Genomic DNA, 16917 nt, shown 5'->3' on the forward strand with positions numbered 1-16917 from the left:
CCCTAGGGGCAAGATGAAGGGGTGAGGGGATCCGAGGAGGCCAGAGGACTCCCCCAGTGGACCATGGTCTGCGGGGTCTGGTGTCGCCTGAGATGGAATACAGCAGTCTCCCTCTGGCAGCTGGGGATGGGGGTTGGGAGGGGAGGAGAGCAGAGGCTGCGGGGAGGGGACAGGGGCGGGGTCCCGGCCGCTGGAAGGTTGGGAGAGCCAGGTTAGGCCGGGCGGGAGGAGGGGGCCGGGCCGGCTGGCGGCCGAAAGGGAGGTGGGGGCGGGGTCTGGCCCCCGCGGCTGGCTGGGGGGCCGGGGGCGGGGTCCGGGCGGGGCGGGCCCGCGCTCACTTCCTCGGGGAGGGGTTGGGGCCGCGCTCCCACTCGCCCACACGGTCCGTCTGCAGTCGGCAGCCTAGCCGGCAGCTCGCTCGGGCCGCGCTTGGCTCGGCCCGCAGGTAGGAGCCGCCGAGGGACGCGGTGCCCGGTTCCTGGCCCCGCCTGCGCCGCGCGCTCCCCGCTCCCGCCGCCCGGTTCGAGGTGAGCGCCCCGCCGACCCCGGCTCCCAGCCCTGGCGGTCCGCCCCCGCGCCCAGGCCGGGGAGCTAAGGGATCTGCGGAGGGCTGAGTCCAGCCGCGGCGCCGGCCCCCTGTACGCGTCGGGCTCTGGCCACCGGTGCCCGGGGCACGCCGAGCCCGGGAGAGCGCCTGCCGGGACTGGACCCCTCCGGGCTGCCGGGCGGGGCGGGGGCGGGGGCGGGGGCGGCAGCGAGAGTTGGGCGGGGGAGGGGGCTAAGTTTGAAATAGAAAAGCTGGAGAGAGACAGACAGACCGACCAGAAGCGCTGGAGAAACTGAGGTTCTCAGAAAGCCCGGTGGAGCGAGAGACCGAGACAGGCAGGGACTCGAGGCACAGGAGGCTACCGAGACCATTGAAACAAGGACACACCGGGCGTACAGAGTTACCGGTGGACAGACCCGAGGCATGGGGGCCGTCCTAGGCTTTGTGGGGCATTTTCAGAAAAAGCATACGCGGGACCCCAGCGAACACATTCCCTAGGGCCCTTCCCCGGGCCTTGGAGGTGCCCTGAGGTTTGGGCGTCATTGGCCTCATGCTGAATCTGCATTCTGAGGCCTGCAGAGACGCTCAGAGACTAGAGACGGAGACATTCAGGCATGCAGAGGTGGCGAAAGAGACTTGGATGCAGAGACAGAGAAAGGGAGGTGGTGGGGATTGAGACATTCAGCCATGTAGACAAGAAGAAACCAAGACTTGAGATCCACAGAGGCATGGGCGCCCTGGGGGACAGCCAGTCAAGATACAGAGCCGTCGACAACCTAAAGACAGAGGCTGAAGTGTGCCCAGACACAGAGATGCTGAGTGAAGCAGAGACAGACACCAGAGACTGAGACTTAGTGGGGGCAGAGAGACCTAGGTGGGCTGACAGCTTCCAGTACAGCCCCTGACTTACCCAGGCCTGAACCATTGGGAGGTGAGGCTGTGGGGAAACAGAAACTCTGAGCCCACCGATCCCCCATGAGGCAGAGGCCCTGAGACAGTAAGTTCGAGATCAAGAAGAGCCCCGTGCACACACACAGCCACCAAGACAGCCCCAACTTATTTTTAAACTCAAATCTTGGACGGGCTGCCTCAGCCCTGGGGGACCCAGGGTGAATGAACCGTTCCTCTCCAGTCCCCAGAGCAGCTGCGGGATCTTGCTCCCCAACCCCCTTCCCTAAACTTCTCTGACTTCCAGGCCACATTGGGGAGAGCAGAGCTTGGGGTTGGTGCCCGGTAGCAGAGGGTGAGGGTTGAGGGAGTTGGATTTCTCCCCTTAAGTCTCCTGTCAGCTTCTAGAAGGTGGGGGAGGGGTCTGTTCTGATCCCGACTCACAGCTGTGGGACCTGGCCAGGGTCCTCCTGGACAGTGAGCATGTTGGGGGTGGGGGACAGAAGGGTTGAATGGTTGGCATGGGGCATTGGAAGGGCTTCTGGGTGTCTTCCAATCACAGGGCTAGCAGCTGAGGAGAAGAGCCAGGCTCTGGTGCATCTCCTGTTCCCCTGCCCTTAAAAGCTGACCATCCCCATCGTCACCATCCCCTTCATCACCAGGGCAGCATTTCTAGGGCTGGGTCCTGATCGGGACCTTGGGCATGAGCCTGCTCTATTCCTGGCCTCCTTGTGCTCAGCTGTAAAATGGGGATGATACTGTGTCCTGCCTGTCTTTTGTGAGATCTGATGAGATTGTGGTGGGCATGGACTTTGTGAGTGGCAAAGCAGCATGCAGGTATCTACATCCGTGGACCTGTGTGAGAGATCTCAAGAGTTATGCTTACTAGAGTCAGGCTGACCGGGCTGGAGCGACCACTGTCCACACTGGTGTCCTCAGCAAGCCCCATGGGCCTGGGGCCTCCTAATTTCTCGGGCCTACGCTGAGAATGTCCAGGTCAAATTTCAGACCAGGCTGGGCACAGTGGCTCACGCCTGTAACCCCAGCACTTTGGAAGGCTGAAGCCAGAGGATCACTTGAGGCCAGGAGTTCAAGACCAGCCTGGGCAACATAGTGAGAACCCCATCTCTACAAAAAATAGAAAAACCTAGCTGGGCATGGTGGCACGTGGCTGTAGTCCCAGCTACTCAGGAGGCTGAGGCAGGTGGCTTGCTTGAGCCCAGAGTTGTTTTTCTTTGTTGTTTTGTTTTGTTTTGAGACAGAGTTTTGCTGTTGTAGCCCAGGCTGGAGTGTAATGACATGATCTTGGCTCACTGCAACCTTCACCTTCTCGGTTCAAGCAATTCTCCTGCCTCAGCCTCCTGAGTAGCTGGGATTACAGGCGCCCGCCACCATGCCTAGTTAATTTTTGTATTTTTAGTTGAGATGGGTTTTCACCATGTTGGCCAGGCTGGTCTTGAACTCCTGACCTCGGGTGATCCACCGGCCTTAGCCTCCCAAAGTGCTGGGATTACAGGTGTGAGCCACCTCACCTGGCCAAGCCCAGAAGTTTGAGGCTGCCGTGAGCCATGATCGTGCCACTGCACTCCAGCCCTGGCAACAGAGTGAAACCCCAACTCAAAACAAAACAACAACAACAAAAAAAAGGCCAAGCCGACACCAGCCTGGCCAACATGGTGAAACTCTCCATCTCTACTAAAAATACAAAAATTAGCTGGGGGTGGTGGTGCCCTCCTGTAATCCCAGCTACTCGGGAGGCTGAGGCAGAAGAATCGCTTGAACCTGGGAGGTGGAGATTGCAATGAGCCGAGATGGAGTTACTGCACTCCAGTCTGGGTGACAGAGTGAGACCCTGTCTCAAAAAAAAAAAAAGAATCTGGGCTGGCACGGTGGCTCACACCTGTAATCCCAGCACTTTGGGAACCCAAGGCAAGAGGATAGCTTGAGCCCAGGAGTTTGAGACCAGCCTGGGCAACATATTGAGACCCCACCTCTATTTAAAAATTCCAGTCCAGGCAGGGTGCGATGGCTCATGCCTGTAATCCCAGCACTTTGGGAGGCTGAGGCGGGCAGATCATGAGGTCAGGAGTTTGGACCATCCTGAGTAACACGGTGAAACCCCGTCTCTACTAAAAATACAAAAAATTAGCCGGGCGTGGTAGCAGGTGCCTGTGGTCCCAGCTACTCAGGAGGCTGAGGAAGGAGAATCACTTGAACCCAGCAGGTGGAGGTTGCAGTGAGCTGAGATTGCACCACTGCACTCCAGCCTGGGCAACAGAGCGAGACTCTGTCTCAAAAAAAAAAAAAAAAATTCCAGTCCAGCCCTTTGACCCAGACCTGCCTGTGAAACTGCTGTCTGGCCCCAGTATGAGTGAGGGCACTGATAGTAAAATACTAATAGCTACCATTTTCTGCGTATTTATTATCTGCCAGGTGCTTTACAAGTATCATCACATTTAAGCCTGACAATAACCTTAGGAGGTAGGAAGTGGTAGTATCTCATTTAATTAGATGGGAAAACAGGCTTAGGGATTTGCCCAAGATCACCCAGCCAGTAAGTGCAGGAGCCAGGATTCAAACCTTGCAGCTTGAGCTGCTCCATACACCATAGCCAGTTACGCAGTCATTCTGAGTTCCAGGAGGTACACTGGGAGGTGCCTTGTGAGGGGAGATTGTTGGAGGTGCAGAGTTGTGAGCCATCTGTAGAGGAGCAGTCTCCCCCAAACCCCGCCCCACTGCCAGTCAGGAAGGAAAACAAGGCTGGCTCCCTTCAGTCCCCTCAGTCCCCATCCTTGCCAGGGAAAAGGGCAGGGAGAGGGGTATGGGCAGAGACAGGTGGGCCTTGTTGGTGCCCTTTACTCTGTCCTCACCAGAGCCCAGCTGGATAGACTAGGGCATTGGGGGATTCTGGGAAGGAAATAGAAGCCATGCCCATACCCTATTTGGGTTGCCCTCGTTTCGGAGTGCTGACTGTCTCTCAGGGGGTGGACCCAAGTCTAGCCTGGGCCTCAGAAGGTGGCAGCTGCAGTGGGCCAAGCCAAGAAGGAAGGAAGAGACCCAGGCACCCGCTGTGGACGCATTCCACCTGTGTGGCCCCCTGCCGCCCCGTGGCTGACAGCCCAGGCAATCCTCAGATGTTGGGCCAGAGGAAACCTGGACCTGAGTGGCAGGAAGGGGGCTGAGAAAGAGGAGTATCTTCTCTACCCTACACCACAGACCCCAGCCCAGGAGTTCCAGCTCTAAAGACCCTGGCCCCTGGTGGCCTCATGCCCTGGCCTGGAGCGCAAGCTGGCTGTTCTCCCATTGCACAGAGGCTTGATGTATGGAGAGTCAGGCCTCCAAGCTGGGGGCATCTGCTGGTGCCTGGAGTCTGAACTTCAAGCCAGAGCAGCGCTTGTTGTCAAGAATTTCGCACTGGGGGTGGATGAGAAAAGGAGGACTTTTCCTTCAGCTTGAGCCAGGGCAGGCCCTGGCGACTGCCAGCACTGGGGCCTTGTGGGAGAGTGGGTTGGTGGATTCCTTTGTGTGTCCCTGTAACTTCCCCAGGCTCGTCCACAGCTGTGAGAACATCTCCTTCCTATGGGTGCTGGTGGTTCCTCTCCACTACCCCCGGATCCCAGCCCTTAGAGAGCAGGCTTCATGATGGAGGAGAGCAGGGGTGAGAGCTCTGACTTTGGGGCTAGAGACTGGAATCAGGGGCAGCAGAAAGGTCTGGGAACCCCACTTCCCTACCGCTCCACTCCCTAGGCTCCTGTTCCAGAGGCAGCTGTGTGGATGACCTCATCCCACAAACATGCTTTGTTCCTGAGAAAATGGAAAGTGTCTGAGGTTTGGTCAGGGGCTGGGTGTCTCCAGCAGCAGCTCTCAGGGCTCCCCCCTTGTCCTACTCCCCACCCAAGATGGGGCCTGATTGGGGAGAAAATGTCTTCACTGGCTCTTGCTCTCTCTCCTTTCAGCTCCCTAGTCCCAAACCCTGAGAAATCAGAAAAGGTGAGAGAGACCTTCTCTCCCAGAGGCAGTGGGAGGGAAATCATGACCCCAGGGGATGGACTGGGGTTTTGCCAGATGCTAGCAGGAGGTGGCCGGGGGCACACTGCACTCCCAGTCTGTCTCCAGTTCCCCTCTGCCTCCCCCGACACTTCATCTCCCTTTTTTCTCCCCGTTGCTGGCAAAACCTGACATCTGGCCATCTGTGCCGCCACAGCTGCTGCAGATGTTACAGGCCAAGGCCGTCCAAGCTGGTGTGACCAGAGACACAGCGGGGGTGGGGGGATGAGGGCAGAGGGTCTAGCTGGGGAAGCCTGGCTGTGTCCAGCTTGCAGGATTTCCTTCCTGCTTGAACCTAAGTTGAGCCTCTGAAGTTCCCATTGCTTGGCTGATTTCCCGGGAGGGAAGGCCCAACCTCACACTGGCCTCTTCTACCATTCATCAGTCCAGCACCTCTCTAGCATTCCACCGTTTTCTGGATCAGGACGGCCAGGCACAGCCCATTCCCATCTCTAAGTTCTATACTCCAGAGCTCTGGGTAAGGGTTCCCTTATCCATATTCCTAAAGTCCCTTCCTGGGAGTCAGGAGAGGGTGGGAGTACTGCTCATAAGGAGTAGAGTGGGGTGGCTCCCTGCCCCTGCTTCTCCCACACTGGGGACAGTCGGGACAGTGGAGGCTAAACGCTGGCTGGGGCAGGAAATGAGTCACTGACCCAGGAAAAGCCCCCTCCCCCTAGATCTGCTAGGGCCTAGATAAGAAAACAACTTCTGCTTCCTGGTTTTTTTTCTGACCTCTTCCTACCCCCAGTTAAATACAGAAAGAAACATGTGGGATTCCTGGTTTCCCGGAAGCACCCCTTCCCCATCCCCACCTACTCTGAACTGGCATTTCCTATGCCGGGTCTCTTGCTGTGTTTTGAATGCAGAGGCCTCTTTGCCAGGAGCCAAGCCACAGCCTCTCTGTGTGACCCCAGTTCCACCTTGTGCTCCTAACAGGGTTCTCTCTCCTTGCCACCATGAGCGAGTCATTTGACTGTGCAAAATGCAGCGAGTCCCTGTATGGACGCAAGTACATCCAGACAGACAGCGGCCCCTACTGTGTGCCCTGCTATGACAATACCTTTGCCAACACCTGCGCTGAGTGCCAGCAGCTTATCGGGCATGACTCGAGGGTAAGGAGAGGGCCAGGCCAGGCAGGAGGTGGGTGGTGACCGGTGGAAGGGGGCAAAGGGTGGATCCACGAGGCCTGGGTGCCAGTGCCCCCACGGTGTTCCCCACAGGAGCTGTTCTATGAAGACCGCCATTTCCACGAGGGCTGCTTCCGCTGCTGCCGCTGCCAGCGCTCACTAGCCGATGAACCCTTCACCTGCCAGGACAGTGAGCTGCTCTGCAATGACTGCTACTGCAGTGCCTTTTCCTCGCAGTGCTCCGCCTGTGGGGAAACTGTCATGCCTGGTATGTCTTCAGGGGCTCATCTTGTGTGAGAACTGGCATCTGCGTAGGGTCTTTGCATGTGTCTGTCTGATACGTGGAGACTTGGTCTGTGTAAAGACCTGCATACACAGCATGTTTCTGGAAATTTAGTATATGCAGGATCTGTTTGCCTGGGATGCTCCTGGGGGCTACTATGTGCGGGCAGATTGACACATGTGATACATACTTGGGGGCTTAGCATGTGTGAATATCTGCATGTTTAGTACATGTAGGAACTAGAGGTGTGCTGAGACTGTCATGCTTGGTGCATTGGGTCTTAGTGTGTGCAGAGGCAGATAAACAGAGGGCTTAACATGTGTGGGGACCTGCATGCCTAATAGAAATGCTGGGACTCAGCACCTATGGAGAATGGTGTGCCGAGGAGATGCGAGGGCTTAGCATGTACTGAACCTGTCATGCCCAGGGCATTAGAACTTCGTGTGGGCAGATACTTGCCTGGTACATGTGGGGTCCCGTGTGAGTGCTAAAATCATCACATCTGTTATATGAGGGCTTAGCTCATGGTGAGACTTCATGACTGTTACATGGAGGCTTGATGTGTGCTGAAATTGTCATCTCTGGGACATGTGGGGGCTTAACATAGGCCAAAACCCTCATGTCTAGCTGGGTCATCATGTCCCGTGTCTGGGGAGAGGTCAGCATGTGTAATATACCTGGGGCGGGGGGGTTCTTGCTGCATGTGCACAGACACCACCCTGCTCAGGCTGAGAGAGGAGTGGAGACTCCTGGGGAAGTTACAGAGGGTGGCCCTCAGGAGCATGGGACACAACCTCTAAATGGGACCCCTGTTCCCCACAGGGTCCCGGAAACTGGAGTACGGAGGCCAGACATGGCATGAGCACTGCTTCCTGTGCAGTGGCTGTGAGCAGCCACTGGGCTCCCGTTCTTTTGTGCCCGACAAGGGTGCTCACTACTGCGTGCCCTGCTATGAGAACAAGTTTGCTCCTCGCTGCGCCCGCTGCAGCAAGGTGGGGGCTGGGCCAGCCAGGTGGGGGTGAGTAAGGCCTGTTGTGGGATGGGAATCCCCACTCATACCTACTAATGGATGCTGCCCCCCACAGACGCTGACACAGGGTGGAGTGACATACCGTGATCAGCCATGGCATCGAGAATGTCTGGTCTGTACCGGGTGCCAGACGCCCCTGGCAGGGCAGCAGTTCACCTCCCGGGATGAAGATCCCTACTGTGTGGCCTGTTTTGGAGAACTCTTTGCACCTAAGTGCAGCAGCTGCAAGCGCCCCATCGTAGGTGGGACAAGGGTCAAAGAACGGAGTGGGTAGGGTGCAGGCGAGGGAGTGGGATGTGCTATTGGGTGAGGTTGAGGGCCGGACCATCCCCAGATCTGCAGAGCTAACTTCCAGCCTCCCTCCAGGACTCGGTGGAGGCAAGTATGTGTCCTTTGAAGACCGACACTGGCACCACAACTGTTTCTCCTGCGCCCGCTGCTCTACCTCCCTGGTGGGCCAAGGCTTCGTACCGGATGGAGACCAAGTGCTCTGCCAGGGCTGTAGCCAGGCAGGGCCCTGAGCCAGGGCTCCTGGACCCAGGCTTTCCCATACCACGGGCCCAGGACGTGGCTCCTTTTCTAAACCACCTCTGGGACTCAGCCCCCCCCGCCCCCCCGCCAAAAAAAAATGGGTCTCCCTCTGGGCTCCAGGATTGTCTCCCCACTCCAGCATCCTCAAACTGGTACTCCCTGACCCAGGCCCCCAAACCTGGGCTCTTATAGAGCCTCCATGAGTCAAGCCCCCTCCCCACACCCGGACTCCAGAACTCACCCTTTCCCCTGCAGTCTGGGTTCCCAGACTGAGTCCTCTCCCCAAATCAGGGCTCTAGACCCCAGCCCTCCAAACCTGGACTCTGGGACTTAGGCCCCCTTAAATCTAGACTTCTCTTTATAGGTTTTAGGTCTCCTATGGGTGCCTGAGAAGTCCTCAAAAGTGGACTGTTTTCAGGCTTGACCTGCCCCACCCCATCCCCCGAGTTGAGGCTGTGGGGGCAGCAGATCAGGAGCCCACTGATTAGGGGGCCCTAGGGTACAGGGTGCTGCCCAGCCGGTCGCCACTGAGTGTCTTATTTTATTTCAGCTCCATTTTGCCCATAGATGGGCAGAGGGGTGAGATTGGCTCACCCCCCTTCCAGATTCTGCAATAAAGCGGTGTGAGGAAGCAGGGGCCTCCGTGTGTGTGTGTGTGTGTGTGTGTGTGTGTGTGTGTGTGTGTTCAGGGTATAATGGGGAAGGAAGGATTTTTGCAGACTGGGAGGCTCAGAATCTCTGCTAGACCTCGTCCTTGCAGGATGGGGTGGAGGGGGGCCGGGCCACAGGGTGGGAAGTTTCTCCCCTGAAGGGGATCCCCGCCACAGCTACCGTCTCTCTGGAGCTCGGCCTGCCTCCCTGCTGGCAGAGGGCTTTTTCCTTCGTGTAGGGAAGGGAGGGGTTTGGGGGAGGTTCCAGATGAAAGCCAGGGTGGCGGTGGGGTTCCTTAATTGGCTGGTACGAATAGTCTCCTCCGCCAACAGCCCTGCTCGAAGCCCGCAGAGCAAGGACCCGGTTCCGATCCCCAGTCTGGGCCCAGACCCTCTCAGCCCCCTTCCCCCTCTTCCCAAGGATTAGCAGGGGCGGCCCAGGATCCGTTCGCGGCCGCACGTTTTTTGCCAAAAAAGGCAAGGATGCAGCTGCACACGCCGCAGGAACATCTGGATCCGATTCCCGGCATGAATGGGTCACGCCCCGTCCCACCCCCCGCCAACAGTGATTCAAGTCAAGGGTGGAGGCGGGAATGAGCGAGGGGGGCTGTCCCCCAAAGTGGGGAGATGGGCGGGGCGACCCTCCCCTCTCCCGCCCGGCATCCGACGCCCCTTGTCCCTGACCCTGGCTGCCGCCGTCTGGGCTCGGCCGTCCGGCTGTCGGGGCAGGTATGCGCACACAGTGGCGCCCACAGCTGCCTGCGGCGGGGCCCGGCCCTAGGCAGGCGGACCCTCGGCGCCCTGGAGTGGGGGAGCCCCTCCGGCCCGGCGGAAACCGCGAGATTGTGTGTATCTCGTATTAATTCCTCCCCGAAGTCCTGTGGGCGGGCATGATTACTTCCATTACACAGAGGTGGAGACGCCTGCAGTCAGCTGCCCCAAGTCACATAGGTAGACACCGGTAGATCCTGGACTCTAACCCCTTTCTGAAGCCATAGTTGACATTTTTTTTTTTTTTTAATTTTACTTTAAGTTCCAGGATACGTGTGCAGAACGTGTAGGTTTGTTAGATAGGTACACGTGTGCACGGTGGTTTGCTGCACCTATTGACCCGCCCTCTTAAGTTCCCTCCCCGACATTTTCAACAAACTTTTACGAATGCCTACCACGTGTGTTTATAATTAATAATTACCATACATGCTTACGGTTTTGTTCGTTTCTCTCTCCCACCAGCCTAAGTAAGGACTGAGATCCTGCCTGCCTTTCTCCCCGCTCGTTCTCAGCTCCCGGCACTTACTATCTGTTCAATAAATACTTGTTGAGGAAGAGCAGTCCAAGCATAGAAAACAACTGGCGCAAAGGCCTGGAGGCCTGAGAACATACGGTGCTTTGGGGAAGTAGCAAGTAATTCCATTTGGAGGAAGTGCCAGGAGAGTAAAATGGCAGGCAGAGCCCAGGTCCTAAAAAGCCGAATGCCAAGTTGCACAGACCTCACCCTGCAGGAAATGCAGCCTATAGAACTGTTTAAGCAGGGGCCTGGGATGAGCAGAGTTGGAGAAAGATCGTGCTGGCTGCAGTATGAATAATGGAGTGGAGGGGTAAGATGAGCAGGCTGGTTCGGAGGCTAGTGTAGTGGTCCGGGTGAGACATCTGGCAGCAGGTAGCAGCTCCAGTGGAAAAGGCAAGACTTGCTGCCTGGAGTGGGGATGGAGAAACATTTAGGGGCAGGAAGGCATCAGGTTTGAGACAGAGTGACTGGAGGATGGTGGTGGTAAGGCGGTCCACCCACCTAACAGGAAGTGAGAGATGTGCAGCTACAAAATTGTTTGATTTATTTCGATATAAACATTTTTCAGACTTAACATCTTAGAAACCCAGACATATAATCAAGGCCAGGCGCAGTGGCTCACGCCTGTCATCCCAGCACTTTGGGAGGCCGAGGCGGGTGGATCACCTGAGGTGAGGAGTTTGAGACCAGCCTGGACAACATGGTGAAGCCTCACCTCTACTAAAAATACAAAAATTAGCTGGGCGTGGTGGCAGGCACCTGTAATCCCAGCTACTCCGGAGGTTGAGGCAGGAGAATTACTTGAATCCGGAGGTGGAAGTTACAGTGAGCAGAGATAGCGCCACTGCAGTCCAGCCTGGGGGACAAGAGCAAAACTCCGTCTTAAAAAAAAAAAAAAGAGACCCAGACGTATAATCAAAGGTGTGTCATTGTTTAATTGACAATTTTTTCTCTCTTCCTTAGTAAAGCATAAAATAATACTGAGTTTTACATTTGATGGCATCTCATATTCAAGAAATACAGTAGCTCTCCAAGTTTATACCCCCCAAAAAACAAAACAAAACAAAATAAAAAACATTTGCTGAGTCTCCCCACTCCCTGAATGGAGATTTCTACTTCACCTCTTTCCTAATGTCCCAGGAAAAGCGCCAGATGAGTTGTGACTGGGTCCTTTCCCTAAGCTTGGCAGTCCTGCTTAAATTTCCAACATACAAATAAGATCCTCATAACACCCCCATGAGTGGGCAAAACACAGGTCATTATTTCCATTTTATATTTATTTATTTATTGAGACAGAGTCTCACTCTATCGCCAGGCTGGAGTACAGTGGCGCGATCTCGGCTCACTGCAACCTCCACCTGCTGGGTTCAAGTGATTCTCCTGCCTCAGCCTCTCAAGTAGCTGGGACTACAGGCACACGCCACCACGCCCAGCTAATTTTGTTGTATTTTTAGTAGAGACAGGGGTTTCACCATGTTGGCCAGGATGGTCTTGATCTCTTGACCTCGTGATCTGCCGCCTCGGCCTCCCAAAGTGCTAGGATTACAGGCGTGAGCCACCATGACCGGCCTCCATTTTTTCAAACTTTTTTTTTCTTTTTTGAGACAGGGTGTCACCCAGACTTGGAGTACAGTGGCATGATTATAGCTCACTGTAACCTCGAACCCCTGGGCTCAAGTGATCCTCCCGCCTCAGCCTCCCAGGTAGGTGGGAGTACAGGCGAGTGCCAGCAAGCCCAGCTAATTTTCTCACTTTTTGTAGAGATGAGGTCTCGCTACGTTGCCTAGACTGTTCGAGAACTGCTGGCTTTAAGTGAAATTCCCAGCTTGGCCTCCCAAAGTGCTGGGATTACAGACATGAGCCACTGCATCCAGCCTGTTTTCAAACTTTTAAAAACAAAAAGTAATGCATGTTCACTGTAGAAAAATTGGGCTGGGTGCGGTGGCTCACGCCTATAATCTCAGCACTTTGGGAGGCCAAGGCAGGAGGATTGCTTGAGCTCAGGAGTTGCAGACAAGCCTGGGCACCACAGTGAGACCTCATCTCTAGTAAAAATTTTAAAAAAATTACAGCAGGTCTGGTGGCTCATGCCTATAATCCCAGCATTTTGGGAGGCCAAGGCAGGAAAGTTGCTTGAGTCCAGGAGTTTGAGACTAGCCTGGGCAACATAGCAAAAAACCCTGTCTCTACAAAAAATACAAAAGTTAGCAGGGTGTAGTGGCGTGCATCTATAGTCCCAGCTATTCAGGAGGCTGAAGTGGGAGAATAGCTTTAGGCCAGGAGGTCGAGGCTGCAGTGAGCCAAGATTGTGCCACTACACTCCAGCTTGGCAAGACCCTGTCTCAAAAAAAAGAAAAATCTTGGCCTGGTGTGGTGGCTTATGCCTGTAATTCCAGCATTTTGGGAGGCCAAGGTGGGCGGATCACCCTGAGGGCAGGAGTTCAAGACCAGCCTGGCCAACATAGCAAAACCCCATCTCTGCAAAAAGTACAAAAATTGGCTGGGCATGGTGCCACGCACCTGTAATCCCAGCTACTAGGGAGACTGAGGCAGAATTGCATGAACCCAGGAGGCAGAGGTTGCAGTGAGCCAAGATCGTGCCACTGCACTCCAGCTTGGATGACACAGAAAGACTCTGTCTCAAAAAAAAACTTTGGCCTGGTGAGGTGGCTCACACCTGTAATCCCAGCATTTTGGGAGGCCAAGGCAGGCAGATCACCCTGAGGTCAGGAGTTCAGGACCAGCCTGGCCAACATAGTGAAACCCCGTCTCTACTAAAAATACAAAAATTAGCCAGGTGTGGTGGCGTGCACCTGTAATCCCAGCTACTCAGGAGGCTGAGGCAGGAGAATCGCTTGAACACAGGAGATGGAGGTTGCTGTGAGCTGAGATCGCGCCACTGCACTCCAGCCTGGCGACAGAGCAAGACTCCCAAAACGAAACTTTAAATGTGGCTTTTGTTGTGTGGGAAAAAAGTAAAAAATTAACCAGGGTGGTGGCACCCACCTGTGGGGGCCACAGGGGTGGAGGCTGCAGTGAGCCATGATTACGTCACTGCACTCCAGCCTGGGGCAACAGAGAGAGACCCTATCAAAAAAAAAAAAAAAGAAAAAAAAGAAAAAAGTGAACAATAGGTAAATTACTAATAATGTGATGCATTATTTTCTCCTTGTTCTTCTTTGTTAAACATAAATGTGCACATATGTATTTTCAGTTTTAAATTAATTTTTAAATTGAAAAAGTATGTTTAAAAATAACTTTTTATGCTGTGCTTGGGGTGTATACAGAGAAAAATCTCCCATATCAGATCTCCAAGGCTGTCTGCTCAGGAACTACCACTGTTTACTGTTACTTGGATATCCTTACAGAAATAATCTCTTTGCACATCTATTTTTATACACACTTGTGCGTCTAGCTTTTTTCAGTTTGTGTGACCATCTCTCCATATGAGTTCATACAGAGTTTTTAACAGTTTTATTGAAGTGTAATTTATATACCATAAAATTCACCCATTTTTAACAGTACAAAGCAATTAATTTTAATAAAATGAATAGTTATGCAACTATCACCACAATCCAATTTTAGAACATTTCTATCCGTCCAAAACGGATTCCTTGTGCGCATTTCTAATCACTTCCAATCTCACCTCCAGTCACAAGCAACCACTCATATTTCTGCCTCCATAGATTTGCCTTTGTTAACTCAATTGTAGCCTAAAGCTGCCTCCTTACATATTTTAAATTTAGCCTAAAGGTTTCTCTGTACATCGTGAACTATAACCTAAATGGGGTTGTAAACAGACCATAGCCTACTCTTTGCCAATCACCGAGTTTTGGCCAATCAAACATGGCAAACTATGCAAACCGTGTTCAAATAAGGCAAAAGCCAAGCTGTAATAACCAGTGTTTTCTGTTTTTTGTTTTTGAAGGGGCCATGCTAATCTTCTCTGTATGGTTCCGATTTTAGGATATGTGCTGCCATAGCGAGCACCAGTGTTTTTCTTTTAACACCGTTCTGGGCCGGGCACGGTGGCTCACACTTGTAATCCCAGCACTTTGGGAGGCTGAGGCGGGCGGATCGCAAGGTCAGGAGATCGAGACCACGGTGAAACCCCGTCTCCACTAAAATTACAAAAAAATTAGCCGGGCGTGGTGGCGGGCGCCTGTAGTCCCAGCTACTCGGAGAGGCTGAGGCAGGAGAATGGCGTGAACCCGGGAGGCGGAGCTTGCAGTGAGCCGAGATCGCGCCACTGCACTCCAGCCTGGGTGACAGAGCGAGACTCCGTCTCAAAAAAAAAAAATAAATAAAAACACCATTCTGGACATTTTGTCTGGACATACACTTGTTTTTCTGTCTAGCTTCTTTCACTTAGCATGATGCTTTCATGGTTCATCATTGTAGTATTCATTTATTGCAGAATAATGTTCCATTGTACTGTAATAGATATCCCACACTTCATCCATTTGCCAGTTAATGGACTCTTGGGCTGCATCCAGTTTTTGTCTATTATGAACAATGCCGCTGTGAACATATGAACACATGGACATGTTTGCATTTCTCTACCTACAAGTGGAGATATATAGACACAATTTTTTTTAAGGCTGTATGGCATTTCACAGCTGGTCTTCCACTGCTTGGATGCACAGTATTTTATTTTATTTTATTTTACTTTTTTTTGAGATGGAGTCTCTCTCTGTCGCCCAGGCTGGAGTGCAGTGGCATGATCTCAGCTCACTGCAACCTCTGCCTCCTGGGTTCAAGCGATTCTCCTGCCTCAGCCTCCCAAATAGCTGTGACTACAGGCGCGTGCCACCATGCCCGGCTAATTTTTTGTATTTTTCGTAGAGACGGGGTTTCACCGTGTTAGACAGGATGGTCTTGATCTCCTGATCTCGTTGGATGCACAGTATTTTATTTAACACACTCCCTGCCAATAGACAAGTCGTTTCTACACGTGAATTTCTTTTTTTTTTTGAGACTGAGTCTCATTCTGTCGCCCAGGCTGGAGTGCAGTGGCACGATCTCAGCTCACTGCAACTCTGCTTCCCGGGTTCAAGCGATTCTCCTGCCTCAGCCTCCAGAGTAGCTGGGACTACAGGCGCCTGACATCACGCCTGGCTAATTTTTTTTTTTTTTTTTTTTTTTTTTTTTTGAGACGGAGTCTCGCTCTGTCGCCCAGGCTGGAGTGCAGTGGCGCAATCTTGGCTCACTGCAAGCTCCGCCTCCCGGGTTCACGCCATTCTCCTGCCTCAGCCTCTCTGAGTAGCTGGGACTACAGGCGCCCGCCACCACGCCCGGCTAATTTTTTTTTTTTTTTGTATTTTTAGTAGAGACGGGGTTTCACCATGTTAGCCAGGATGACGCCTGGCTAATTTTTGTTTGTTTGTTTTTTTTTTTTTTAGTAGAGACGGGGTTTCACCATGTTGGCCAGGCTGGTCTCGAACCCCTGACCTCAAGTGATCCGCCCGCCTCGGCCTCCCAAAGTGTTGGGATTACAGGCGTGAGCTACCGCGCCCGGCCTCACATGTGAATTTCTTTTAAAACACCACCAGCAGAACTCCACTATTCCCATTTTACTGAGAAAGACGCTGAGGTCCAGAGAAGGAGAAAACGTTCTCATAATTTACGCTGAAAGCTGCGTCCTCAAGTTCCGGTTTCTCAACTCCCATCCAGACTCCAGCTGCTCGCGCAGTCCACATAGGGTACCTGCCCGCCAAGCCGGCCCCACCAAGCCACAGGAAGCCGTCCGCTGAACCTGAGGCTCTTGGGTTTTCCTATGCCCCTTGGAGGCATCTGCGAACCTCTCGGCATCGCTCCACCACACCTCCCACCAGCAGGTGGCACTGTTGCCATCTCCATAACATAGACTGGCCCTCCTTGTGGTGCTCATGTTTTCCTAAGTCCCCGGGCACTTCCGGCACTCGCGGAACTTTGGTGCAGCCTGGTGCGCAACGTGGGGACTCAGGCGCGCCGGGCGGCAGGAGTTGCTTGCGGCCGTGTTGGTGGTCTGAATTGAGAGGCCGCGGCTAAGGGAAGATGGAGACAATACTGGAGCAGCAGCGGCGCTATCATGAGGAGAAGGAACGGCTCATGGACGTCATGGCTAAAGAGATGCTCACTAAGAAGTCCACGGTGAGTGGGGCCTGAGCAGAGGCTGCGGCAGGGGCACGAACCTCTATCCCGTGTTTGACCTCTGAGAGCTTGCTTTGGGGTCCTCAGAGCCTCCCCGCGCTCCGTCCCCTGCCCTCTTCCGGGCTCCCTCTCGGAGCTCCGGTCTTGGTAACCTCCTCCCGGGGTCCAGGGCCCCAGAGGCCTTTCTCCCCCAGCTGGTAAAACCTGAGCGGGTAAGCTCCGCCCTCGGGCGGCCTTTTCTACTCCAGAACGCAAACTAACGGCGTTTGTGTCACCGTTTGCTTTTTCAGCTCCGGGACCAGATCAATTCTGATCACCGCACTCGGGCCATGCAAGATGTGAGTGCCCAGCTGTCTGCCTCTCTTTGGGTTGACGAGGGCGGGAAAAGAGAGGG

The 16917-nt window shown here is 54.1% G+C and overlaps 2 protein-coding genes and 1 pseudogene across 5 annotated transcripts in view; 2 read left to right on the forward strand and 1 right to left on the reverse strand.

Moving 5' to 3' along the window:
• The first annotated feature begins 256 nt into the window (after nt 1–256).
• On the forward strand, nt 257–9090 carry FHL3 (four and a half LIM domains 3). 3 transcript variants are annotated; one of them, XM_063627928.1, is made up of 6 exons: nt 257–445; nt 6419–6594; nt 6703–6877; nt 7715–7884; nt 7978–8164; nt 8289–9090. In XM_063627928.1, the coding sequence occupies exons 2-6, from the start codon at nt 6439–6441 to the stop codon at nt 8441–8443; spliced, it is 843 nt and encodes a 280-aa protein (XP_063483998.1). In that variant the 5' UTR covers nt 257–445; nt 6419–6438; the 3' UTR covers nt 8444–9090. The 3 variants fall into 3 exon arrangements, with proteins under 3 accessions (XP_063483998.1, XP_055111237.1, XP_063483999.1); XM_055255262.2 differs by having other exon boundaries at nt 258–527; XM_063627929.1 differs by lacking the exon at nt 257–445 and adding an exon at nt 5759–5960.
• A 5195-nt stretch (nt 9091–14285) lies between these two features.
• Nucleotides 14286–14381, reverse strand: LOC129469289 (uncharacterized; annotated as a pseudogene).
• A 1250-nt stretch (nt 14382–15631) lies between these two features.
• SF3A3 (splicing factor 3a subunit 3) overlaps nt 15632–16917 on the forward strand; it is a 29987-nt gene continuing 28701 nt past the window's right edge. The window contains exons 1-2 of one of the 2 annotated variants that reach the window (XM_055255254.2): nt 15632–16523; nt 16814–16861. In XM_055255254.2, coding sequence (XP_055111229.1) covers nt 16428–16523; nt 16814–16861 — 144 coding nt within the window. In that variant the 5' untranslated portion in view covers nt 15632–16427. The remainder of the gene's footprint in view (nt 16524–16813; nt 16862–16917) is intronic. The other variant, XM_055255255.2, reaches the window with a different exon arrangement.

This window comes from Symphalangus syndactylus, chromosome 12 (genome assembly GCF_028878055.3).
Source record: "Symphalangus syndactylus isolate Jambi chromosome 12, NHGRI_mSymSyn1-v2.1_pri, whole genome shotgun sequence".
Taxonomy (NCBI): Eukaryota; Metazoa; Chordata; class Mammalia; order Primates; family Hylobatidae; genus Symphalangus; species Symphalangus syndactylus.